Source organism: Enhydra lutris, unplaced genomic scaffold (assembly GCF_002288905.1).
Source record: "Enhydra lutris kenyoni isolate GAN:26980312 unplaced genomic scaffold, ASM228890v2 scaffoldscaffold10, whole genome shotgun sequence".
In the NCBI taxonomy this organism is placed as follows: Eukaryota; Metazoa; Chordata; class Mammalia; order Carnivora; family Mustelidae; genus Enhydra; species Enhydra lutris.
In genome coordinates, this window is record NW_019154094.1 from 14,841,417 (window position 1) to 14,868,121 (window position 26,705).

Here is a 26,705-nt window from a genome sequence, read left to right on the forward strand (position 1 = left end):
TGATCTTTCATAAATAAGAAAACTATTTGGGTTCATTTGCACATATTTTACTTTCTTTAAAATGTTTTTTAAGTCAGAATACCAGGTCAGGGCTACTTCAATGTCTTCAGCTATTCCTTTGGTGCTCACCAAAAAATAGCTCTGGATCTTATGTCTTCCTCAATGCAATGATCATTTCCAGAGGCAAATTTTATTCTGCAAATAAAAATCATATTAAGTATAAAACCTACCATAATCCAAACACGAATATGCTTGCTTGTAGGATCATTTTCCAGGACATTACAGAGTAATACTTCGAATAGGCGTGTGAGAGATACAACTGCATTGCTATCGCTTGTAGGAATCAGTTCCTGCAAAGTGAAAAGAGTAAGATACTTTACTTTCATTTTCTTTGGAGAACAAAAAAAAATATTTCATAAAAAATGACAAGTGTGGGTGAGGATGTGGAGAAAAGGGAACACCTGTGCACTGTGGGTGGGAATACAAATGGTGTAACCACTCTGGAAAACAGCATGGAGGCTCTTGGAAAAAATTGAAAATAGGAGTCCCATGTGATCCAGTAATTCCACTTCTGGGTATTTACCCAAAGAAAATTAAAACACAAATTCAAAAGTATATAAGCACACCTGTACATTGCAGCATTATTCACGATAGGCAAGATATGCAAGCAACCCAAGTGCCCATCGATAGATGAATGAAGAAGTATGGTATATATACAATGGAATGTTATTCAGCCTTAAAAAAAGAAAGATCTTGCCATTCTCAACAACTTGGACAGACCTACAGGGTATTATGCTAAGTAAAATAAGTCAGACAGAAAATGAAGTTAATGGAATGAATTTGTATTTTGGAATCATAATTCTGGTAGAAGATGTAGACTAGACTAGAACAGCTCTATTATGTTGATTCAGGTAGGAAATTACAAAGGTCTGAGGCTATCATAAGAGGAAGGAGGGGTGGTCAGAGGAACCTGGATGGAGAGGAGAAGAGAGGACAGACAAAAGTTAGCAAGGAGGAAAAAGTCAATAGATGCTGGGGACTAACTAGATGTGAAAAATATGGGAATAAATTATGAGAAGAAAATCCATCACTCATCAGAAAGATGGTTTAAAAAAAAAAAAGATGGAGCCTATCTTCTATTATTTGCAACACATAATATTAGTTTTAAAATGAAAAAATTGAAAAATGACTTTATATTTTCTCTCTGAAGACACTGTACAAAATTTTCATGAAGTGGAATTCATTTTCTCTTATGTGCAGAATATTTTTCCAATCTCTAAAATAATATTTTGGGGTGAAAAAAATCTACTGAATAGCCCTTTTCCCTTACCAATATCAATATACTTATACATAAGTGACTAATGTGTGTGAATGTGTGTGTGTACATGTGAGGGGGCTTGAAAGGTGGTCCTCAAAAAGAGAGGACCATGTCATATCCCAGGAACTCATGAACGTGATCCTATTTGGAAAAGGGGTCTTGGAAGATGTGGTTAAAGATCTCAAGATGAGGCGATCATTCTGAAATATCTGACCCTAAATCCTTTTAAGAATCACACAGTGAAGGGACAGAGTAGAGGCCAGGTGAGCTTGAAGGAAGAGATGGGAGTTAACACAGACAGTAGGCAAGGAATGCCTAGAGGCCAAAGCTGGGAGACGTAGGAAAAGATTCCCCCTTAGAGCTTTCAGAGGAAGCTTGGCCCTGCCAACATCTTGATTTCAGACTTGTAGCCTCAGGACTATGACAGAATAAATTTCTGTTGCTTCAAATCACCAGGTTTGTGGTAATTTGTTATAAAAGTCCTAAGTAACTAATATATAAAGTTTTCTCCTAAACTACTAAAAATACATGTCAATTTTAAAAGCCACATATTTAAAATACTTTTAAGATATGGAAAATGATTGGGAATTTTAAAGCTTTAGTTACCATAGTTTTATCCAAAGAGTTCAACAGGCACTCATTTTACTTCTGGGTTTATTCAGGTATAACTTAAGCAATAGAAAACCAAAGGTGAATATGACTATAATGGTGGTGGGTAAATCACTTTTAATTCTGCTATAAAAGTTAAAAGCTAAAAGTATTTTTTTTTTAAGATTTTATTTATTTATTTGACAGACAGAGATCACAAGCAGGCAGACAGGCAGGCAGAGAGAGGAGGGAAAGCAGGCTCCCTGCTGAGCAGAGAGCCTGATGTGGGGCTTGATCCCAGGACCCTGGGTTCATGGCCTGAGCCAAAGGCAGAGGCTTAACCCACTGAGCCACCCAGGTGCCCCTAAAAGCTAAAAGTATTAAAGCTACTATAAATTATGTTAATGGATACATAATCCAAATCAATGTTACTGTGACATCAATAGCATATGATGTGGAGGGGAACGAGGTAAAAGTGGAGAGTTCTGGTATACAAATGAAGTTATTAGCTTAAAATAGACTGTTCTAACTCTAAGATACTTTACATAAGCCCCTTAGTAACCACTAAGAAAATACCTATAGAAATCACACAAAAGAAAGAATCGAAACCTATCAATACAAAAACAAAATAATGAAACACAAAAGAAGGCATCAAGAGAGAAAAGAAGGACCAAAAAAAAAAAAAAGACAAACAGAAAACAGTTAACAAAGTTGCAATAGTAAATCCTTCCCTATCAAAATTACTTTAAATGTGAGCATCTTAAATTCCCCAATAAAAAGAGTAGCTGAATAGCTGAATAGATGGAAAACCAAGATTCAATTGTATGCTGTCTAGAAGTAACAAGAGGCTGAAAGTGAAGGGATAGAAAAAGAGCCTGATAGACTGAAGTAGTAATCAAAAACTTCCCAGAGAAAAGTCCAGATGACCTCAGAGCTGAATTCTACCAAACATTCAAAGAATTAATACCAATTCTTGGGACGCCTGGGTGGCTCAGTTGGTTGAGCAGCTGCCTTCAGCTCAGGTCATGATCCCGGCGTCCTGGGATCGGGCCCCGCATCGGGCTCCTTATTCTGTGGGGAGCCTGCTTCTCCCTCTGCCTCTGCCTGCCACTCTGTCTGCCTGTGCTCGCTCTCCTCCCCCCTCTTTCTCTCTGACAAATAAATAAAATCTTAAAAAAAAAAAAAAAGAATTAATACCAATTCTTCTTAAACTCTTCCAAAAACTATGGGCACCTAGGTGGCTCAGTGGGTTAACTGTCTGCCTTCAGCCCAGGTCATGATCCCGCAGTCCCAGAATTGAGTCCCACACTGGGCTCCCTGCTCACCCTGCTCATTCTCTCGCAGTCTCTCTCACATAAATAAGTAAAAATTAAAAAAAAAAAAAAAAAAAACCTCGTCCAAAAAATAGAAGTGGAGGAAATACTTCTAAGCTCATTTTTCAGGCTAGAATCACCCTCATACCAAAACCAGATAAAGACATCACAAAAACAGAAAATTATAAGCCAATATCTCTGAAGCATATAGATGCAAAAATCCTCAGTAAAATACTAGCAAACTGAATTCAATTCACCAAAAAGATTATATACCATAATCAAGTGGGATTTATCCCTGGGACACAAGGGATATGCAAATTAATCAATGTGTTATACACATTAACAAAATGAAAGACAAAAATCACATGATCATTTCATAAATTCAGGAAAAGTATTTAACAAAGTTCAACCACCATTTGTGATAAAAAAAAAAAAAAAAAACTCTCAACAAGAGTTGCCTGGGGGCGCCTGGGTGGCTCAGTGGGTTAAAGCCTCTGCCTTCAGCTCAGGTCATGATTTCAGGGTCCTCGGATCGAGCCCCACATCGGGCTCTCTGCTCAGCGGGGAGCATGCTTCCCTCCTCTCTCTCTCTGCCTGCCCCTCTGCCTACTTGTGATCTCTGTCTGTCAAATAAATAAATAAAAATCTTTAAAAAAAAAATTGCTAATTTGAAATAAATATTAAAAAAAAAAAAAAAAGAGTTGCCTGGATGGCTCAATTGGTTAAGAGTCTGCCTTCGGCTCAGGTCATGATCCCAGGGTCTTTGGATCTAGTTGAATTGGCCTCCTTGCTCAGCCAGGAGCCTGCTTCTCCCTCTGCCTGCCACTTCCCCTGCTTGTGCGCTCTCTGACAAATAAAATCGAAAAAATAAAAAAACTCAACAAAATAGATATAAAGGGAAATCTATGCAATAAAATAGAGGACATTTATGAAAAGCCCACAACTAAAATCATAATCCATGGGGTAAAACTGAAAGCTCTTCCTCTAAGATTTGGTATGAGGCAAGGATGCATACTCTCACCACTTCTTTTCAGCAAGAAGTACTAAGTAGAGCAATCAGAAAAGAAATAAAAGGCAACCAAATCAAAAAAGAAGTAAAATGATTTCTAACTGCAGATGACATGATCCTATATGTAGAAATCCCTAAAGATTTCATGCAAAAAATAAATAAATACTGTAAGGACCTATTTAGAAACTGTCCCTGCTCCCCTTCCCCCAGTCCCTGAAACCAGCTTCAGGTAACAAAGCCCAGATACAAAGGTGGGTCAGGCCAGGTGGAGGCATCCGATCAGTGGAGGGATGCATACTGTCTCCCTGGTTACCAAGGAGTATGGGCCCCGCCCTTTGGGCACCAATCCCAATCAAGGTGTAATAGGCTGGTTCAAATGTCTACTAGGGTAAATTGTAACCCAACTGGTCACCTAGCATCACTGTGGAGTTTCCTGTGTTATAATCTCATTGGCCACCTGTGCATGGCCAGGCCCGACCTCATGGCCTTTGCCCTTAAAAGCTAGACTGTGAAACAAAGAAGGGTCGCCCTCTATTATAAGAGGTGCGGCCCCGAACGTTCGGTTAGATTCTTGATGCTTGGCGCGAAATAAAGCTTTGCTTGACCTTCGCTTTATATCAGTCTCACTCCTTTAATCACGGACCCATTATTGGGGCATAACAAATACCTTTTAGAACAAACAAACTCAGTAAAGTTACAGAGTACAAAACCAACATACAGAGGGTGCCTGGGTGGCTCAGTCGGTTAAGCTTCTGCCTTTGACTCAGGTCATGATCCCAAGATACTGGGATCGAGTCCCACATCAGGCTCCCTGCTCAGGGAGAAGCCTGCTGCTCCCCCTCCCACTCCCTTTGCTTGTGTTCCCTCTCTGTCTCCCTCCCCATCAAATAAGTAAGTAAAACCTTAAAAAAAAATACAAAAGTCAATTGCATTTGTTTACACCAACAATGATCTATCTGAAGAGGAAATCAAGAAAACAATCCCATTTACGATCACATCAAAAAGAATAAAATACTTAGGCATAAACTTAACCAAGAACATGAAAGACCTGTATACTGAAAACTATAAAACATTATTGAAAGAAATTGAACACACAAATAAACAGAAAAACATCCTGTGTTTACAGACTGGAAAAATTAACATTGTTAAAATGCCCATAGTACCTAAAGTGATCTACAAATTCAACGCAATCTCTATTGAAATTCCAATGGCATTTTTTCAAAAATAAAAATCTAAAATTTGTGTGGAACCACAAAAGACTCCGAATAGCCAAAATAATCTTATGAACAGAATTGAAAGTATCACATGTCCTAGTCTGAAATTATATTACAAAGCTCCAGTAATAAAAACAGTATGTTACTGGCATAAAAATAGACATAAAAACCAATGAAGCAGATAAAAAATCCAAAATAAATCCAAGCATATAAAGTCAACTGATGGGACGCCTGGGTGGCTCAGTTGGTTAAGCAGCCGCCTTCGGCTCAGGTCATGATCCCGGCATCCTGGGATCGAGTCCCACATCGGGCTCCTTGCTCATCAGGGAGCCTGCTTCTCCCTCTGCCTCTGCCTGCCATTCTGTCTGCCTGTGCTTGCTCTCTCTCCCTCTCTCTTTCTGACAAATAAATAAATAAAATCTTTAAAAAAAAAATAAATAAAGTCAACTGATCTTCAACAAGAACAAGAATACACAACAGGTGGCAGGGGGTGCACCTGGGTGGCTGAGTCACTGGAGTGTCCGACTCTTGGTTTCGGCTCAAGTCATGATCTCATAGTTCATGGTATCGAGCCCTGTGAGGGGCTCCATGAGCAGCAAGGAGGCTGCTGAAGCTACACTCTCTCTCTCCCCTGACCCTCCCCCTTTCAGGCACACATTCTCTCTCTGAAGTAAATAAATAAACCTTAAAAAAAAAAAGTACACAATGAGAAAAAGACAGTCTCTTCAATAAATAGTATTGGGAAAATTGGATAAATACATGTAAAAGAATGTAACTGGACCTTTATTTTACTCCAACACCAAAATCAACTCAAAACGGGTTCAAGACTTAAATGTAAAATCTGAAACCATAAAAATCCCTGAAGAAAATGTGGGGCGAAAGCTCCTAAACATCAACCTTGGTAATAATTTTTTTGGATAGGACAAAAACTCAGACAACAAAAGCAAAAATAAAGTGGGACTATATCAAACTAAAAGTTCCTACACAGCAAGGGAAATGATCAACAAAATGAAAAGGCAGCCTATAAATTGAGGGAAAATATGTGCAAACCATATATCTCATAAGGGGTTAATATTCAAAATATATAAGGAACTCACATAATTTAATAGCCAAAAAAACAAACTATCGAATTTAAAAATTCACAAAGGACCTAACCAGACACTTTTTCTAGAGAAGACATACAAGGGGCTAATAGGTGTATAAGGAAGGCATTCAACATCACTAATCATCAGAGAAATGCAAATCAAAACCAAATATCACTTCACACCTGTTAGGAAGATTATAAAGATGAAAGGTGACAAATCTTGGTGAGGATGTGGGCCAAAGAGAACCCTTGTGTGCTGTTGGTGGGAAAGTAAACTGGTACAGCCACTGTGGAAAACAGTGTGGAAGATCCTCAAAAAGACTAATGATAGAACTACTTAGTGATCCAGCAATCCCTCTTCAGGACATGAAATCAGTACCTCAAAGATATATCTGCACGCCCATGCATTATTCCCAAGAGCCAAGATATAGGCACAAACTGTTGATGGACGAATGGATAAAGAAATTGTTCTATAAATACCTATAATGGAATGTTATTCAGACTTAAAAATAAAAGAGAGATCCTGTTATTTGTAACAACATGGATGAACTTTAAGACATTATGATAAGTGAAAAAAGTCAGATACAGAAAGGAAAAAATTGCATGATGTCACTTATATGCAGAATCTGAAAGTTGAATGCATAGAACCAGAGTAAAATGGTGATTACAAGGTTTGGTAGGGAGGGGGTAAAAGGAAGACACCAGGTAAAGGGCACAAAGTTATACTTATACTTAAAATTATAAATTATAAAATATAAATATATTTTATATATTATATATAATGTTATATATAATATATAATATATAAATAAAATATAAAATTATAAATTATCAAATATTAAAAATTTAAAAATGAATCCTAGAGAGACACATATACCTGAGCACAAACATAACTAAGGGGATCTGAATAAGATCAGTTGATAGTATCAATGTCAATATCCTTGTTGTGATATGATACAGCCTTGCAAAATGTTACCATCAGGAGAAATTGGGTTAAATTGTGCATGGGATCTATTATTCTTAAAATTGCATGTGAATTACTGATTGTCACAATAAACATCCCATTTTTAAAAAAGTGTATACCAAATGTCTAAGGGGAAACTGATTTTAGTTATTCATCCTACTATTGTGATTTTAGACTTATGTCAAGTTGAATGGAAACTAAAGAAACTTGAACAGGTCAGAGAATTACAGTGTTACCTTGCAGTTTCTCTTACGAAGCTTTAAAGCTGGCCTTATCAACCAGTCAAAAAGTCCTTTCAGGAGAGCCTGATGATCTGGTTCCTGCAAAGGTCCTTTCAGGGAATTCAACCACGAGGACACAAGTGGTTCCCATCCTAACTGCGACGGTTCCAAATAAATCATGCCACAGCGGCTTACGGTGGCTGGCTAGAGAAAAAAGACGTTTTCTTTTTCCAGTGTTACTCTTATGCCACTAGCCCTTCTCAATTACTTCCTTGAACGACCTATGCAGCCTTTCATGATCCAGCTCCTGTTGTCCTCTACAGCGTCACATACATTAGACGACATGTTTGCAGTTACAGTTCCTCAGACATGTCATGGTTTCAGGTCCTTACATGTCGTCTTGTCGTGATTTGGAATGCCCAGCCCCAATTAGAGAAGTGTTACCCCTCAAAACCAGATCAAACACTCAGACATTTTCCGTGGTTGTCCTCTTCCCATTCCCTTCTTGGACACTCACCTCCTCCATATTCTTACTTATGTGTGGCCGTATAGTGGGATTATTTATTAGCATGCTTCTTAGCCTCCTTAAATACACTACGTCTTGTTCATCTTAGTATTCCTGGGGCCTAACTGGTCTTCTGATGCATAAAACATACTTACTGACCAAGCGAACACACAAACTACTGTTATATTAAAATATGAACTTACTGAGGCCTGGGAAAGGTCCATTGCTTCAAAGATGAGGCTCATTTGAGGGGACATCTGAATGATTTCTCCACTCATAAGGCAAAGCTAAAAGCAATTATTTTTCAAATGTTTATTTTTAAAAAACTCAAACTTCTCAGATAAAAATTTATTCTATGTATAAGATAATGTATATCCTGGGATATAATATCGTAAGTATTAAAACAGAAGCCAGAAAATTGTAATTCTAGGTCTAGCTCTGTCAGTTACTGGGTAAACAAGTACATAACATCTCTGAGTCTATGACCAGGGATAATTTCTCCTCCATAGAGTTAGGCAGGAGGAGAAATACATGACATACTGCAAAAATCCTAGACAAATCTCAGTTCTTATTATTAATAAAATTACACAAAATGCTCCAGACTTTATAAAATTGTCAGAAGACCTCTTTATTAGTAAAAAAGAGAGAAATTGAAAACAGAGAATAGTATGAACACTCAGGTACCCATTTCCTGGACTTAACCGATGTTAACATTTTGCCACATTTGCTTCGTTTTTTATTTTTTTTATTTTTTTAAAGATTTTATTTATTTATTTGACAGAGAGATCACAAGCAGGCAGAGAGAGAGGAGGAAGCAGGCTCCCCTAGAGAGCAGAGAGCCCGATGCGGGGCTTGATCCCAGGACTCTGAGATCATGACCTGAGCCGAAGGCAGCGGCTTAACCCACTGAGCCACCCAGGCGCCCCATTTGCTTTGTTTTTTAAAACAGTATTTTGAAGAGCATTATGCATACCACGGCATTTTACAACCAAATAGGTCAATATTTATCTGGCGAAAGTAAGGAGTTTTCTATGTGACCACAATAACATTATCACAGCTAGCAAAATTACCAATAACTCCTTAATATCATGTAATACTCAGCCACTACTCAAATTTCCTCAGTTGTATTAGAAACGTCTTTTCAACTGATTCTTCAAACCAAAATTCAACCAAAAGGGCATCTTATCTTTTCAATCTCTTTAGCTTCTCCCTTTGGAATTATCATTAATTTTCAATAATTTTAATAATTAGTATTGTTGAAAAAAATTAGTATTGTTGATATTCCAAGTTAATTTCATTAAGTCTTTTTTTCAATTCTTCCTCTTCACTTATTTTTAAGTGTTTCTTCTCTACCATCACCACTGCAGTCCCAGTTTTGCCCCTATCTAGTTATATGTCAACAAGGCAGCATTTAACATTCCTGGACCTCTTTTTTTTTTTTTTTTTTTTTTTTTGGTTTTGAACCAAGGCAACCTGGCCTTATAGTCTGTGCTTTTATTATTCTTTTTAAAATTTTTTTATTTTTTAATTAACATATAATGTATTATTAGCCCCAGGGGTACAGGTCTGTGAATTGTCAGGTTTACACACTTCATAGCACATACCTTCCCCAATGTCCTAGACCTGTTTCTTCTCTATAAAATAAATGAATGGTCTAGAGCTGGAGTGTCTAATACGTTAGCCAGTAGTCATATGTGGCTATTTATAATTTTATCTAATTAAATCTAATTAATTGAACTAATGAAGCAATTTAATCTTTAGTTAAAATTAAATAAAATTGAAAGTCAGTTCTTCAATTGCACTAAGCCCCATTTTAAAGAAGATTTAATTCTTTGTTTTTTATTATATGTTAGTCACCATACAGTACATCATTAGTTTTTGATGTAGTGTTCCATGATTCATTGTTTGCATATAACACCTAGTGCTGCATGCAATACGTGCCCTCCTTAATACCCATCACCAGGCTCACCCATCCCCCTAAGCCCCTCTCCTCTAAAACCCTCAGTTTGTTTCTCAGAGTCCATAGTCTCTCATGGTTTGTCTTCCTCTCTGATTTCCCCCCTTCATTTTTCCCTTTCTTCTAATGTCCTCCATGCTATTCCTTATGTTCCACATATAAATGAAACCATATGATAATTGTCTTTCTCTGTTTGACTTATTTCAATTAGTATAATCTTCTCCAGTTCCATCCATGTTGATGCAAATGGTGGGTACTCATCCTTTCTGATGGCTGAGTAATATTCCACTGTATATATGGACCATATAATTTCTACACCCAGCATGGGGCCTGAGCTTACAACCCTGAGATCAAGAGTCACATGCTCTACTGACCAAGCCAGCCAGGCAACCCTGTACTAAGCCATGTTTCAAAGGCTCAGTAGCCAGCCACATGTGACTAGTAGCTACCTTCTTAGACAATGCAAATATTTCCAACATCACAGAACATTCTACTGGACAGTGGTGGTTTTGAATACTTTTCATTTCCTACCAGATTATTTCAGCAAACATTCTATTTGCTTCAATTTTGGGAAGTAAAGTCAGTTTTCTCCTCACTCTCCCATGGTGTTTTCCAAATACTCTACCCCATCCTCTCTACCCCCTGCTCCTTTGACAGCCATGCTTGCTGCTATCACTCACCAGCAGCCAAGCATCCCCATCATTAGCTAAAGCCTTTGATACTTGGCTCAATTTCTTTCTCTCTGCTATAACTCTGGCCTGATCCAGTGTTCATGAAAAGGAACATCTCAACATGGCAGCCCCTCAGATCTTTGACTACCTTTTCTTCACTTACTTTCTTCTCATTCCAGTCATCCACTTTATATACCTTGGAACCTTCTCTCCTGGAACACTACACAATTCTGAAATACTAAATCCAGGCATGCCCATCTCTGTCTGCAGCCTCCTATCCAGTCAGTGCTCTCACGGATCGACTCCTCCTACACTTGCTCTTCATCTGCATATCCCTCCTGTTTTCACTTCCCTCGTTATTAAACAGCTTTTGTTCTATGGTCTAGCACTTCTGGCCCTCTCATGCCAGTATCTTTAAAGTCTTTGTGTACTTCAGGTGTGGCACCATCATCTACACTCACATCCAAGCTGCTTAGACTGTTAGGGAAAATCCCTCGAAGGCAGACCTTGGCACTACTACTAATCCTCAGATAGGCTTCAGTGCTTTCTTAGGCAGCTCTCTTTCCCATTTTCCATTATAGGTAATTTAAATCTTCCCCTTTTCTCCTCCAGTATGCAACGAACCAGGGTCTACCATGTCACACAATCAATCAATCAATCATAAAAAGGATTTGCCTTCCAATTTCCACTATCAAATCCATATATTTACCTATATCTACACCTATCCTTTCCTGCTTACCTCTTATCCAATATGAGAAAATCCTCCCACCTGGCTCTGAATCAGACCCTTATTAGCCCCTCTCTTATGAATCAATACTATTTCTTAGCTCAATCAATGTAACTGAAAGAAAGAATATGAATAAGTGCTCAACTACCTAGGACAATGTGTTGGCATATTTGTTTGAATGCTAATTAATTTGCTTATTTAATAGCATAGTTATTTCATGTGTGAAAATAAATCATGACATATTCATATAGTAGAATACCAATGCAGACATAAAAAGCATAAATAAAATGGAACTGCAACTACATGAATATCATGGATACCATCTGACCACAAGAAGAAAAGCACTAAGGAGTAGGATTCTATATTCATGAACTTCAAGAACCAAAAAAACTAATTTATCGGAAGTCGGAATAGTGCTTGCCCGGGAGGGTGTACTGATTCAGAAGGAACATGAGCGAACCTTTTAAGTGCAAGAAATTTTATGCATCTTTATTTAAATGATGGTTATGAGACTGTACACTTAGGTTTAAAAAAGCACAGAACTCAAAATTAGCCACATTTTATAGTTTACATGTTAACCTGGCAACTACAACAAACACTAAAGGATTTCCATTTTCTAAATCTTTTGCTTATTCCATGGCTTCTAAGTTAATGTAGCGCATACAAGCCCTGAAGCGTTCAATGTTTTCAAAAAGGAATTAGGCCTTTTTATTTCCTCCTAAAATATTAAGGTTCTGTAAGAAACCATGAGCCTGGAGTCACTTAACAACTTAACATCTATTACGTTACTGTGCTCTCCTGCTAATGCAATGGTTTTAATACCTTTTTATTCTATAAAAAAAATTAAGCAGAGGATTTACTACAGCATAGTTTTCATTGAACAGATAATTTATAAACTTATTAAACTTGCTGCATCCTTTTTTTAAATGTATAATCCTAGTCAATTTGTTGTTGAACATGTAACATTGCTTAAGCATGTCTGCACCTATTCTGCTTTTTTTTAAAACTGTGGCAAAAAAAAAAAAAAAGCCATTTTACATTAAATCTACCATGTTAACCTTTTCTTAAGTTCACAGTTCAGTAGTGTTTGGTATAGTCACACTGTGCATCAGTTTTGCTTTTAATCCTGATGATTTTACCTTTTTATTGTCATCCAATACTGTATTCATGCTTTCTATCCACAAAGTGTCAATGGGACCATCGAATACAACCCATTTCCGGTCCGGTGTTTCTGACAAAGCAAATTCCCTAAAAGTGTTGGCCACAATACCATCAGTCCACTGGGGAAGAAAACAGAATTGGAAAGCTTCCTTTATAAAACCATAAAGTGATCATATTGAAAACATTTCATATTTCTTGGTTTAATGTACATTGTCACTAAGAGAATATTTATGTTATAGATTACCTCATGAGACACTGGATCAAACTGTCCAAAAAGTTGGCCCATAGTAATGGATTTGGGGTTTACAGTCCGATAAATGACTTTTTCTTCCTCTCCATAGCCACACTCATTCATAAGAGTTAGAGTGTCAGCCAGTACACGCAGAACTTTTGTCTTTGCAGCAAAAGGCTCTCCTACTAACATGAAACTATTAAGGAAAAGAATTATAGAAGAAGATTCTAAAAAATAATGGTAAATTATTTGTATACTGGTGTTTAAAATACTGGTATTTATAACTTTTAAAATTTTATGAATTTTTCTCAGACATGAGGAGAATACATTTAACTTCTGAACTGGTTGATCTCTAAAATTCTTTACATTAATACCATAATCTACAAAAGAGAATATAACAAAAAAAATCTCCAAGTGAAAACAAAAACTGAACACTCTTAAGATTGGAAAAAAAGAATGTCTTGGGGCCTCCCAAGGAGAGAAGTGGGATAGGTTCTCATTCCTCAAGTATTTATTTAAGATTTTATGTTTTTATTTGATAGAGAGAGAGAGAACACAAGCAGGGGGAGTGGGAAAGGGAGAAGCAGGCTTCCCAGTGAGCAGGGAGCCCAATGCGGGGCTCGATTCCAGGACCCTGGGATCATGACCTGCACTGAAGGCAGATGCGTAAGGACTGAGCCACCCAGGCACCCAGTGCTACACCATCCCTCCTTCCCCCGCCCCAGTTCCTCAAGTTTTTACTTGCTAGAGTAGTCACTGGTGGTCTTTGCCAAATACTTCTGAATCTCCTCTCTCCTAGCACATAGTAGGATTCTTTGCCCTCTTGTGGAAATTCTAAGTGACTAATGAGTAATAAGTGGAAAACATGGATGTTACTTCCTCAGCGGACATATCATTGCCAGTGAGAGAGCTTACAGAGCTCTCTCCTCACAGAGCTTTTCCCTCTCACACAGCAGTGACCCACCATGTTGAGATGCTGACTGCTCCAACAGCCTGAGACCCTGGGTAATTATGATGAGCAGATCCTGCCTGTTAACCTATAGTGGACATAGTATGAATGAGAAATAACCCTTTGTTGTTGTTGTTTTTTTTAAGTCACTAAGATTTGGGTCTTAGGGCTGATTGTTTCTAAAGAATAATCTAGCCCATCCTTTCTGACAGAAACTGGTTCCTAGAAGGGGAAAGGTATTCTTGCCGTAATAAAAAGACTTAAATATGTGGCACTGGCTTAAAGGCCAGGTTGTGAGTGGCAAATTTAACTGTTATTAGAGGCCAAAAGACTGGGAATTAATGTTATGCAATGATGAAACATTTGGTAAATCTGTTCATTAAAGTAACCTGAAAGATAATCTAATGAAAACAAATGAAACTGCCTAATGAAACTGCCATTTTAGGAAAAAGGATAGTAAACAGATTATTATTAGTATATAATGCCAGCCAATGGCTACATTTAACAAAGAACTACTGGAAAGAAATGAGCCCAGAAAAAAAAAAAAAAATGGCCAGTTTGCAAACTGGAATGAAAGAGAATAAAGGGAGTCCAGAAATTCAGGATACTGCAGGCAATTTACTTTCATCCCCAATTGGTAAGAAATAAATTGAGAAAAGATTTGAACAACAAACATCTACTCAGCCTGGCGCCAAGGACCAAATTAAGGGTAGGGCTTGTATCACTATTAAAATGTATGAAATTTTAATATGGTTCCCAGTAATCATTTCAGGAGTGAAAATAGATTAAGCTTTGTCATCTTCTCAATTAAAATTGATAGGTTCAAGGATACTGCAAGGGAATTTATAAAAGTATGACTTGGTAAGGACGGTAGTTGTGGCTACTGGCATATAGATCTGCTTGGAATCAAACAAATAAGAAGTTTATCAAGTTTTTGAGGGAGTTTATGGACAAAGAAATTATGAGTCTAGGCTAAAACACATGTGAATATTCAAGACTTAAAAATGATCCTTGCAGGGGCACCTGGGTGGCTCAGCCAGTTGAGGGTCTGTCTTCGGCTCAGGTCATGATCCCCGAGGCCCTAGGGTTCTGGGACCAAGCCCCACATTGGTCTCCCTGCTCTGCAGGGGGATCTACTTCTCCCTCTACCCTCTGCTCCTCCCCTGCCCCTGCTTGTGCTCTCTCTCTCACTCAAATAAATAAAAAATTTTTAAAAATGATCCTTGCATGAGAGTTGATTGTACTATTCCCTCTATTTTTGTATATGCTTGAAAATTTACATACTATGGAGTTTTTTTGTTTTTGTTTTTTTTAAATCCTGTCTTTAACCTTTGAGACCTCAACTTTCTATAGGCAGGAAACAGGCTGAAAACATTTCTCAGCTCCCAAGGACATCTTCTCTATTGTTCACTTCACATGTGACCAGAGAAAAAAATGAAGATGGAAAGACCGCTCAAGAAAGTTGAACAAAAAAAAAAGAAAAAAGGAAGAAAAGAAAAAGAGAAAGAAAGAAACAAAGTTTAACCAGTGTCCACAAAGAACAGTTAACTGGAAAGTCCCTGTGAAATCATGCAGAAGTGGATCCAGCGTTTACGGCGTTTAAAGTTTATACAATCCATAGAATAGGAAAAAAATACAAATACAACTATGGATACAAAATGTCCAGAGCCACTATAATGATACCCTATATAATAAATGATGTGTATCAAATGATTATGGCTCCTTGGAAATGCCCCTACAAGTTAGAGGTCCTGAGGTTTAAACTATCAGTATCACAGTCAATTTATCTCTGGAACAATTACCCAGATGGGTTTCAGAATCGCAATCAACCAATGTTGGCTATGTCTCCAGTTCTTCAATTTCTGGATAGTAGTGTCTGCTCTAATGACCTGTTTTAGGAAGCCCAATATTATAATTAAGACTAGGTGTGTGGAGGACAGACAACTTGTCTTTCTAGTCTGTAGGTCTTTGGATCAAGAGGAACAACTTCCAAATCTGATGCAGAAACTATCATGCATCACCTAGAGATCTTGAACTTCAAGTACGGTTCATTGATTGACTAGAACTTTTAACTTGTCTTCCTGGGAAGGAAAGGGTGTGTTTTATGTGCATGGAGGAGAGCAAATAACATATGACCAAAAGGGCAAAGTGCACTGGTTGCTAGTGCCACCTCACTGAATGAGAATGCATTACCAGTCCTTGTTGGATGGGTAGCATGAGCGAGAAATAAATCTTTATTTTAAGGCACTGGGACGGAAATGGGGAGATGGCGGTCTTTGTTCCCTAGCCTACCTAGTGTACAAAATTTGCTGAGTCCTTTGGTTCATAAATTTTGTTTTAATAGTTCGATTTGAAAAAAACATCTAACTATGGTAGACAGAGATAATCTATAATCTTACCCATGTCTCACAATCATCATTTCATATGTCTGAATCATTTTTTCAAGAAAAAATTTAACTGGCTGAAGATTATGTACTTTGCAGGCTTCATGAGCACATTCCAAAAATTCCTAAAATAAAAAAAAATGGAATGCATTTTTATAAAATGGTATTATAAATCATCTCATATATATTTTATAAATCTAGATTATTCATTTTGAAATAAAAAAACTTATCTTCCTATATTGATAAATTATTTCTTAAAGATTTTTTTTAAAGATATTTATTTATTTATTTATTTGTGAGAGAGAGAGAGAGAGAGAGAGAGTGTACACATGAGCACAAGCAGGGGGAGCAGCAGGTAGAAGAAGTAGACTCCCTGCTGAGCAAGAAGCCCAGTGCGGTACTTGATCCCAGGACCCTGGGTTCATGACCTGAGCCAAAGGGAGATATTTAAACAACTGGGCCACCCAGGCATCCCTTAAAGCTTTATTTATTTTTAAACTTAGCTTTTTTTTTTTAATTAAAAGGAAGTACAAAAAGAATTAAATTACTTTAAAATTATTATTCCCTATTATAAGTTAATGATCAGAGCACCACAGCATTAGGTGCAAGCTGCATGGAAACTCCTTTTAATTGTGTTTTCCAGAATTTCATCCTTGTTTAGAATGTGGAAGGACATGCCAAAAAAATCCTTCACACTGTAGTAACTAGAAAGAAATGGAGAATCTAAAAAAATAAATTTTAGGGCGCCTGGGTGGCTCAGTGGGTTAAGCCGCTGCCTTCGGCTCAGGTCATGATCTCAGGGTCCTGGGATCGAGTCCCGCATCGGGCTCTCTGCTCAGCAGGGAGCCTGCTTCCCTCTCTCTCTCTCTCTCTGCCTGCCTCTCTGTCTACTTGTGATCTCTCTCTGTCAAATAAATAAATAAAAAATCTTTAAAAAAATAAATTTTAAAGATAGAGAAGTTCTATGGGTACAAGTATGTCTAAAGGAATTAAATTTCAGAAACAGATCAGCCTTCCTGAATGAGCTCAAATTGATGCTAATTTAGCTGCTGGGAGCATTTTCCAGCTACAGACATCAGGTGGGCATTGGATTGGGCTTCTCACAGGCACAGGGACTTTGCTGAAGTAAAGAAAAACCATCAGAGAATTTAATGGTCATGTGGGCTCATGTGACAGATTTCAATCTGGAGAAGCTCAAATGCCAATCTGATTTACCCACTGCCTTGCTTTTGCTGAGTATGAGGTGACACAAGAAATCAAAGGCTTAGCTAGAAAGGCACACAGATATTCCCTAATCTTAGGATGCTTAAACCCCAAAATGCTGCTAGAGGAATGGCTCTATAATACAGAACAATTTTCACTCTGAAAATATGAAAACCAGAAGTAAACTAAAGTTCGACAGTGCTGCCACAAAACTCTACTTGGGTCAACTCCCAACTAAACTGATCATCAGTCTAGCTACCTGACAAAGGAAAAACATACTTTTTCTGTGGGAAAATAATACTGTAGCCTCTACAATTGTTTTTACACAGTTCTTAACATAAAATCAAACTTTGAAGTCATGAGATGAAATAGCTGAAGATCAAGAGAAAAAAAACAAACTTCTGATGACCGAGAGGTCATAATTGGCAAAACAATAAAAATAACTTCCATAAATGTTTAAGAGAAAAATAGACAATATGATGGAAAACAGATGAAAAGATGAAGAAATCAGGGGCGCCTGGGTGGCTCAGTGTTAACCAGTTAAGCCTCTGCCTTCAGCTCAGGTCATGATCTCAGGGTCCTGGGATGGAGCCCTGCATCATGCTCCCTACTCAGCAGGGAGCCTGCTTCCCCCCTTCTCTCTGCCTGCCTCTCTGCCTACTTGTGATCTGTCAAATAAATGAAATCTTAAAAAAAAAAAAAAAGAAAGAAAAAGAAAAGATGAATTCAAGCAAAGAAAAATGTGGTTTTAATGAAACCAGATTGGACATACTAAAATGGAAAAAATATGTGAAATTAATAATTCATTGGATAGATTTATCAGTGGACTGAATAAAACAAAAAAAATCACTGATCTTAAAGACAGGCTAATAAAATGTATCCAAACTACAGCACAGAAAATCAAAACAATAAACAAAAACAGAACATAAAAGATGTGTGAGGCAATATAAAATTGATGGGGGAAAACAATGGCAAAAGAAATGTAACTTAAAAATCTCTCTACAGGGGGCGCCTGGGTGGCTCAGTGGGTTAAAGCCGCTGCCTTCGGCTCAGGTCGTGATCCCCGGGTCCTGGGATCGAGCCCCGCATCCGGCTCTCTGCTCAGCAGGGCGCCTGCTTCCCTTCCTCTCTCTCTCTGCCTGCCTCTCTGCCTACTTGTGATCTCTGTCTGTCAAATAAATAAATAAAATCTTAAAAAAAAATCTCTACAGTTTGCAGCCCTCTGATACCTGAAACATGCAGAGCATGACCTTCCTCAAGGAGCTTGTGGCGGCCTCAGTGTCTTCATGTTTAAAAGCAACCTTACCTTAGCAGCAGCTAGCCCCTCGGGGTCCTGAAAACCTTGTTTCCAGATTCCTTGGAGACATGTGCTATCCTTAACCCCCACTAATCAAAAAGTATACAATCAGTCATGCCTCACAATCCCAGTATAGCTCCTTCTGCCTCCAGGTACTGTTTAGGTATAGGCAGGAGAGATAGGTGGTCCCTGACTCGCCTGACTAGGCTCTGAAACTACTCCTGGCAGGTGGAGACTGAGACAGAGCTGAGCAAGAGATAAGGGAACAAAACAAGATGGCACAAGCTTCCCAGTCAGTTCTCAATAAAAGACTGTCACTGAAAGCCCTCTGTGGCAACCCATTTGGGACCTCTCTCACCCTAGAGAGCTTTTGTCTTTCTCTTCTCACCTTACTTAATAAACTTTCACCCTTTTGTGTCCATGAGATTCATTCTTCAGGCCCAATCAGACAAGAATCCTGCAAACCTGCAACAAAATGATCTAACATACATTTAATTGGTGTCCCAGAAGGACAAGGAAGACAAAAAAGAGAAGAAATATCTTGAGATAACTACTGAGAATTTCCTAAAGACATCAATCCATAGATTCAAGAAGTGCAACAAATCCAAGCAAGATAAATACCAAACAAACAACACAAGGCACACAGCAAAGAAAAATATTAAGAGAGCTGGAGGGAAAACACACTCTAAAATCAGATACACATAAATAAGAAAAATACCGGACTTCCAACCATAACAATGAGAGCCAGGAGTTAACAGAATAACATCTTTAAAACAATGAAGAAAGAGGGGCAGACCCCTGCCAATCTAGATTTCTGTATTTAGTGAAAAAATTCTTTAGAAATGAAGGCTAAATAAAGACATTTCAAACAAAGAAAAGCTAACAGAATTAGTTGCCGAAAGACCCACATGCACATAAGAAATACCAAAGGAAGTTCTTTCTGTTGAAGGAAAAAGATCTCAGATGAAAGCATATTTCTGCTAGAAAGAATTAAAAACACTAGAAAAGTAAACAGAAAGGACGTTTTTCAAATGCTAATACCAAAATAAAAAAATAACACTGGTTGTGGTTTATAATATGTAGAAATAAAATACATGATGACAATAGTACAATGGGCAGAGGTGAGTGCATAATAAAATTATACCACTTAAAGATTTTATGTTGTTTCTGAAATGATGAAATACAAACTTAAATTGTAGGAAGTCAAGGATGTATATTACAACCTGTGGAGTGACCACTGAGGTACTAAAAGTCCAACAGAGAAGAGAATGGAGAAATAAACACTATCTGAAACCAAAAGAAGTCAGTAAAGGAAAAACAAAGAAATACTGTACATATAAAAAACAATAGGACATGGGTTTTTTTCAATGGCCCTGGCTCCCCTTGGCTCATCTGCAGGTGCACTGAGTCACTTGGCTATGCACCTCGTAGCACTGACTCCTAGCAGTAGTTTTCAAACTGGAAGCTGGGAATCCATCGATTGATTGCTATATTCATAGGATAAGAATTCTCCATGAAAATGTTAAATTTTTTAAAATCCTATTAGCATATCTTGAATCAACTTGCTAATTACCTGGAGTATAATATAGAAATATATATGGTCTTTATTCCCAGTCCCTGGCACAGGGCCCTATAACCCTTAAAATTTCCTTTGTTATTCTTAATGAGCCTGGTGGTGGGTATTATAGAGGGCATGCATTGCATGGAGCACTGGGTGTGGTGCATAAACAATGAATTTTGGAACACTGAAAAGAAATAAAATAAAATGGGAAAAAAAATGAGCCCTTGTCAATCACACAAGGGGATAGCCTCAGGATGGTGCCAGTCACAAGAAAGACTCAGTGATGAGAGGGTTGGAACTTTCAGCCCTACTTACCAGCCTTTGGTGAATGCACTGGGATGGAGGAGGAAGGGAAAGGGCAGAAGACAGAGCTCTGTAAAAATTCCTGAACAACAAGATTCAGAGCGCTTCTGGTTTGGTGAGCGCATTGAGGTACAGGGAGATTGACATACTCTGAAGTATACTGCCACCGCCCCCCCCCATACCTACCTTACCTTATACTTCTCTTCCATTTGGTTCATCCCAAGTTGTATCCTTTATATCTTACTTTTTATTTTTTTAAAAGTAGGATCCACACCCAATGTGGGTCTTGAACCAACAACCATCCTGAGGTCAAGAATCCCTATGTTCTACCAGTGAGCCAGCCAGACTACCCCCTCCTCCAGCCCCAGGTTGTATCCTTTATAATAAACTGGTAAACATAAGTAACTGTGTTCCTGATTTCTGTGAGCTATTCTAGTGAATTACCAAAGCTGGGTGGGGAGGTTATGGAAACCCCAGCCAACCAAAAACACAGGTGGCCCAGAACTTGAGACTGACTGAAGTGAGGGGCAGTCTTATAGGACTGAGACTTTAATCTGTGGAGTCTGACAATAACTACCTGGAGTTTGTGTCAGAATTGAATTGTTGAACATCCAGTTGTTGTCCAGAGAAGAGAACTGGTTGCTGGTTTTGGAAAACACCCTAGAATCACATTAATCTGACACTGCCATAGGATGTATATTAGCATTTGAGTTTGAAGCTTAAAAAAAAAAAAAAAGCTAAAAAAGTAAATGATGCCTTTAAGCAAGCAATGCCTTAATGATATAATGGCTCAAACAAATTGAAATTTTCACAGCAATATCAACAGAGAGATTGGGTGGAAGAATTGAATCATTAGACGGAAAAAATTCAGTACATGCTGAACTCAAAAAGTATTCACTGTACATTTTACCATAGAAATTGCCACAAAATAACATTTAATTTCAGCCACATGTCATCCATCTCATTAAGATTGTTTTGTTTGTAATTTAAATTTACTTGTGCTGTCAAATAAATAAAATCTTTTTCTAAAGTACTCATTCTCTCAGAAAGAACATTATTTTTAAACTGAATCTTATCAACATTGGTATCATGTAACAGAAGATACTAGAATTTACTCATGCTCATTAATGAAAGTGGCCAAAATAAGGGTTTATCCTCTGAATAGAATAATTTCCCTCATTTAAAACAATCGAATACGTCATTCTCACAGATTTACTTACATGATAGTCAGCTTCAGGAAGTTTAATACCAGGAAATAGATCACTAGTTATTCCATTAAATAAGGGTATATCATGTGATAGAAACTTTGGTTCATTCACATCTTTAATTGATCGAAGAAGCTAAAATCATCCAAAGAGTGGAACATAAGTTACTTGCCCATATTCCCTCCCCTCCCCACCACTAAAAGTCAAATTTCCTCTCACATTGCTCTATGGAATCCCCATACTGAACAGTCAACACTATGCTTATCAAGCCAGAAGGTCCTTGGATTCACATAAAGTATAATGAATAATAACATCACCCCAAAAGTACTATTTCAACCTCACATAAAAAAGTTCAAAGCCAACAACTCTCTTATTTGCCTCATTATAGCTCCTGATGAACTTTCCTTAAAAAAATTTTTTAATTAAAAAAAATCTGATACTGAAGCTTTCACAACACATATATTTAATACTTACTAGTATATCTTCATTTTCATTTGGAAATTTTAGTTTTAGGTTTCCAGCAGCCACTAAAACCGCTTTTACTGCTCGCATTCCATAGTCATAATGAAATTGTGACGAGAGCTGCTCTGAGCAAAGCCTGTAGGTCATCACTATCTTCACAGACAGAGGTTTCGCATTCAGAAATCCATAGGAGTAGAGGGAGATTTCTGCTATGAGGGCATAGTTTGGAACCATCATGGCCACTGTTCTAAAAAGAACCTGGAGTATATAATGAATAAAATATATTATTGATATAAGGGAAACCGTTTTTAAAAGCTAACCACAAGCATCCCAAGAGAATGCGATGATATTCAAGTTTATTCCCCTAAAGGAGCACCTTTTCATTAATTCTGTGATTTTTTTTTCGATAGCACGGTTTCATACACTTTAATAGGTGTTAAACACCGAAAAAAGTTTTTAGAGGTTTACCTTATGAGGGATGGCAAAGGTAAAAGGGAAATTTACAAATACATGTGAGAAAATCATACCATTCTGAGTGGATTGTGCTGTTACATTTGATTAAAATTACACTCTTATAAATTATTACCTTAAGATTGTCTGGCAATTCAGAACGTCCCGCGTAGCCAGGATTCATGGTAATGGCTACAAAACAGTTTGGATTGAGCTTCAGTTCTGTTCCTTCAAAAACAAACACTTCCAGTTTCTGTTGAATGGCTCTCTGAATGCAAAGGATCTGTTGAGCTACCACTGACAACACTTCCAACTCAATCCGATTAAATTCATCAAAGCAAGCCCAAGCACCAGAAGAGGCCAATCCTTTAAAAAACTAAGAACAAGACAAAAGCAACAGAGTTTTCTTACAAAGGAGCATCATTTGTTAAATATTGAATCTTTTAAGTCAAAACTGAAAATGAAACCCAGTAAACCCCCAAGTATAAAAACAATGTCTTTACCCCTAAAACTGAGGTTCAAGGAATGCATAAACATTCAGATAATGTTTAAACATGAGTTTGTTTCAGTTTATCCCGTTGGACCCAGCTGTAAGTTTATAACATTAATAAGCAACTTTGTACCTTTCCCATTGCTAGATAATCTAGCCCATCTGAACAGTTGAACACTACACACTGGACAGCAAGAGCTTTAGCCAAGTCCTTGGTGGTTTCAGTTTTTCCTGTTCCTGCTGGTCCCTCTGGGGCTCCTCCAAGGTTCAAATAGAAGGCACCTATCTGAAAAGAAAAATGTATGTGAAAAGAAATCCATGCTTTAAAAAAAAAAAAAGAAAAAAAGAAAAGAAAAAAAAAACAATGAAAAACTAAAAAAAAAAAAAAAAAAAAAAAAAAAACAGAAAAGAAAACCTATGATAGACCATTGCTTACAAAATTGATTTAGTCTTATTTGTAGCTTCAAAGGGGCAGTAATACAACTAGATTGTTCAGTTAATTTTTAGCATCCACTTCTCCAGCTGCACAAGGAAAATGTATCAAAATCACCTTATATTATAATACCTCATGAGTATACCATTTGCCTTTACAAACAAAAGAGAATCTAGCCTTGAGGTATTAGCATTGGGTCAGAAGGCTTTGACTAGAGATAGTTGCGGAGACCATTAATGACAATCTCCATGGCTAGATGCCAAGGGCCAACACTTGCAAATGAGTGTTGTAAATAGGGGTCCATCAGTTGGAAGAGAAACAGATGACTTATTTACACAACTTGGTCCATAATTCACCTGGCTATTGCACTCCACTCATGGTATGTTCTCCATTCCTACAACACTGTTCTGTAGTTCTCTTCCAGGAATGATCACTTTCTACCTTGCATTGCAGTTAATTTTGCACACTATTTTTTCTCTCTCTCAATTGGTCTTTAAGCTGTTTGAGAGCAAGGTCAGGAGTTTCTGAATTCTTCCTGGGTCTCCTTAACGACTAGAACAGTGGCTGGAAATTTTTAGAAGCATATAAATTATAGTCGACTCCAACTGTGGAGTTTGTTTCAAGAAAACTAGTGTTAAGTGTGAAAATTAACTCCTTTTAGAAAAAATTGGGTTAAGAGACCAAAGTTGTACATATGGTACAGGTAAGGCATAGATGGGAGCTCCCATCTATGGAGCTTAATTAATTTCTGCTTAATTTTGCCATGAACTTAAAGCTGCTCTAAAAAAAGTCTATTAAAAACAATTTAATAATAAAATAAATTTTGATTTATATTATTTTACATTTACTAAAATAAGTTTATTAAAAGCAGTATCAATATTTTACCCATCTTTATAATATATATACCCAAGTTTACAATAAATGCTATACTATTAATGCCCATTAACTTGACTGCTGGAAACCTCAGGTTCTCCCAAAATGCTTACAAATGGGTTCCCTTTATTACAGACAACGGAATTTTTTTTCAGTGCATAGTGTTCTAGACAAGTGTTTAGTGAGATTCTGATCTTACAACTCAAAGCTATGAGCTTCCACAAGTATTCACAGTTTCTGATTTTTCTGAGGCCCCGTATAGGACACAGAGGCTTGAGATTCATTTACACAACAAATATTTAGGGACTGTGTACTTGTTCACCCCTAGAGTAGAGAACAAGACAGACATGGTCCCTGCTCTCTGGTAGCTTCCTGAGAAAGTGGAAGTGTTGGTGAAACATGTTATCCTAGATGCACTGACACTTTTTACTGGCCATTGTAGCCATCCCTCAATTGCTGTATCAGCTACAAATAGCTCACAACTGTTTTTTTTTTTTTTCTCCTGAGAATTTCCCTCTACTAATAGGAGCTACCTTATCCAGGTCACCTGGGTGACTCAGTTGTTAAGCATTTGCCTTCCGCTCGGTCATGATCGCAGGGTCCTGGGACTGAGCCCTGCATTGGGCTCCCTGCCCCTCAAGGAGTCTGGTTCTCCCCCCCACCACTCCCCCTGCTTCTGTTCCCTCTCTCGCTGTCTCTCTCTGTCAAATAAATAATAAAATCTTAAAAAAAATAGATATTTTATCCACAAACACCTGAAAGCTTACTCACACCCTTGTTACTGTTAAAACCGTCAGTTATCTTACCAGCAAAAACAGTTTACTCAGGAATGGAAGACCATTGCAATTCAGACCATGAAAGCTACTATCAAACCATGGGCAAGTCCAGAGAATGCAGGAGAGGAATGCTCCTTTATAGAGGAAAGGGAATGATGGGAGGGGCCATTATAAACAAGAAGTCCATTGGAAGAAACTGAGAGTTCCAAGTGTAGTAGCTTTTTATTGGCTGATTTGTGACAGTCTTTCATTGGCTGGACTCTTCCTTAAGAAGAAAGTCTTTAATCCTGTCTGGGAAGTCAAGTATATGCTTCTTCCTGTCATGAATGAAAGTACCTCTCTTCCTGTTGGTTTTGCACAAGGAGTGGTAGTAGGCCTTAAGAGTTTCTCCTTCTGGCCTCTCAACTCCATTTTAGTGAGGTTTCCCTTCCTTAATTTTCATACCTCTAGCCCCAGGTGTGACTGATAGTCAATGACCATAAAGAGATATAAAAGCCAGGCCCCTTTGCCTTAAAGTGGGGTACACCCAGGATGTATTTCATGCTCCAAAGCTCCCTATGGGATCAGGCTAAGGCTATACTTCCGTTGAAACTACATCTTTATTTAGCTTTCCCCACCTATTTTCCTCACTTTCCTACAGGTTTTTACTGAGGACATTCCCTAGTAAATCATTTGCCCAAGAATTCTCATTCTGTCTCTGCTTCTAGAAGACTCAAGGACACTTGAATTTTACTTACTCAGCACAGGTGGATTGGTGTTTCTTGATGCTTCTCCTCAATTCCCAGGTAGTGTTACCAGATTTAGCAAATAAAAATACAGAATGCCCAGGTAAATTTTAATTTCTGGGCACCTGGGTGGCTCAGTTGGTTGAGCCACTGCCTTTGGCTCAGGTCGTGATCCCAGAGTGCCAGGATCGAGTCCCATATTGGGCTCCCAGCTCCACGGGGAGTCTGCTTCTCCCTCTGACCTTCTCCTCTCTCATGCTCTCTCTCACTCTTTCTCTCTCAAATGGATAAATAAAATCTTTTAAAAAAATTTTGAATTTCAGGGGATGCCTGGATGGCTCAATCGGTTAAGTGTCTGCCTTCAACTCAGGTCATGATCCCAGGATCCTGGTATCAAGTCCCACATCAGGCTCCTTGCTCATGCTCAGCAGGGAGCCTGCTTCTCCCTCCACTTGCCTCTCTCTCTGCCTGCTGCTCCCCCTACTTGTGCACTCTCTCTCTCTGACAAATAAATAAATATATTTTTAAGACAAATAAATAAATATATTTTTTAAAATTTTGGATTTCAGATAAACAATGAATAATTGGTTAATATAAGTATGTCCTGTGCAATATTTGGAACATACTTAC

General features: G+C 37.9%; 1 protein-coding gene across 1 annotated transcript in view; it reads right to left on the bottom strand.

Annotated features, from left to right (window-relative positions):
* LOC111143860 (dynein axonemal heavy chain 12) overlaps positions 1-26,705 on the bottom strand; it is a 208,273-nt gene that overhangs the window by 110,688 nt on the left and 70,880 nt on the right. The window contains exons 25-34 of the mRNA XM_022497828.1: positions 23,402-23,554; positions 22,915-23,154; positions 22,341-22,586; positions 21,882-22,001; positions 16,313-16,422; positions 12,977-13,160; positions 12,711-12,851; positions 8,420-8,503; positions 7,727-7,915; positions 231-350 (exon numbers count right to left, since the gene is read on the bottom strand). Of these exons, the coding sequence (XP_022353536.1) occupies positions 231-350; positions 7,727-7,915; positions 8,420-8,503; positions 12,711-12,851; positions 12,977-13,160; positions 16,313-16,422; positions 21,882-22,001; positions 22,341-22,586; positions 22,915-23,154; positions 23,402-23,554 (1,587 nt within the window). The remainder of the gene's footprint in view (positions 1-230; positions 351-7,726; positions 7,916-8,419; positions 8,504-12,710; positions 12,852-12,976; positions 13,161-16,312; positions 16,423-21,881; positions 22,002-22,340; positions 22,587-22,914; positions 23,155-23,401; positions 23,555-26,705) is intronic.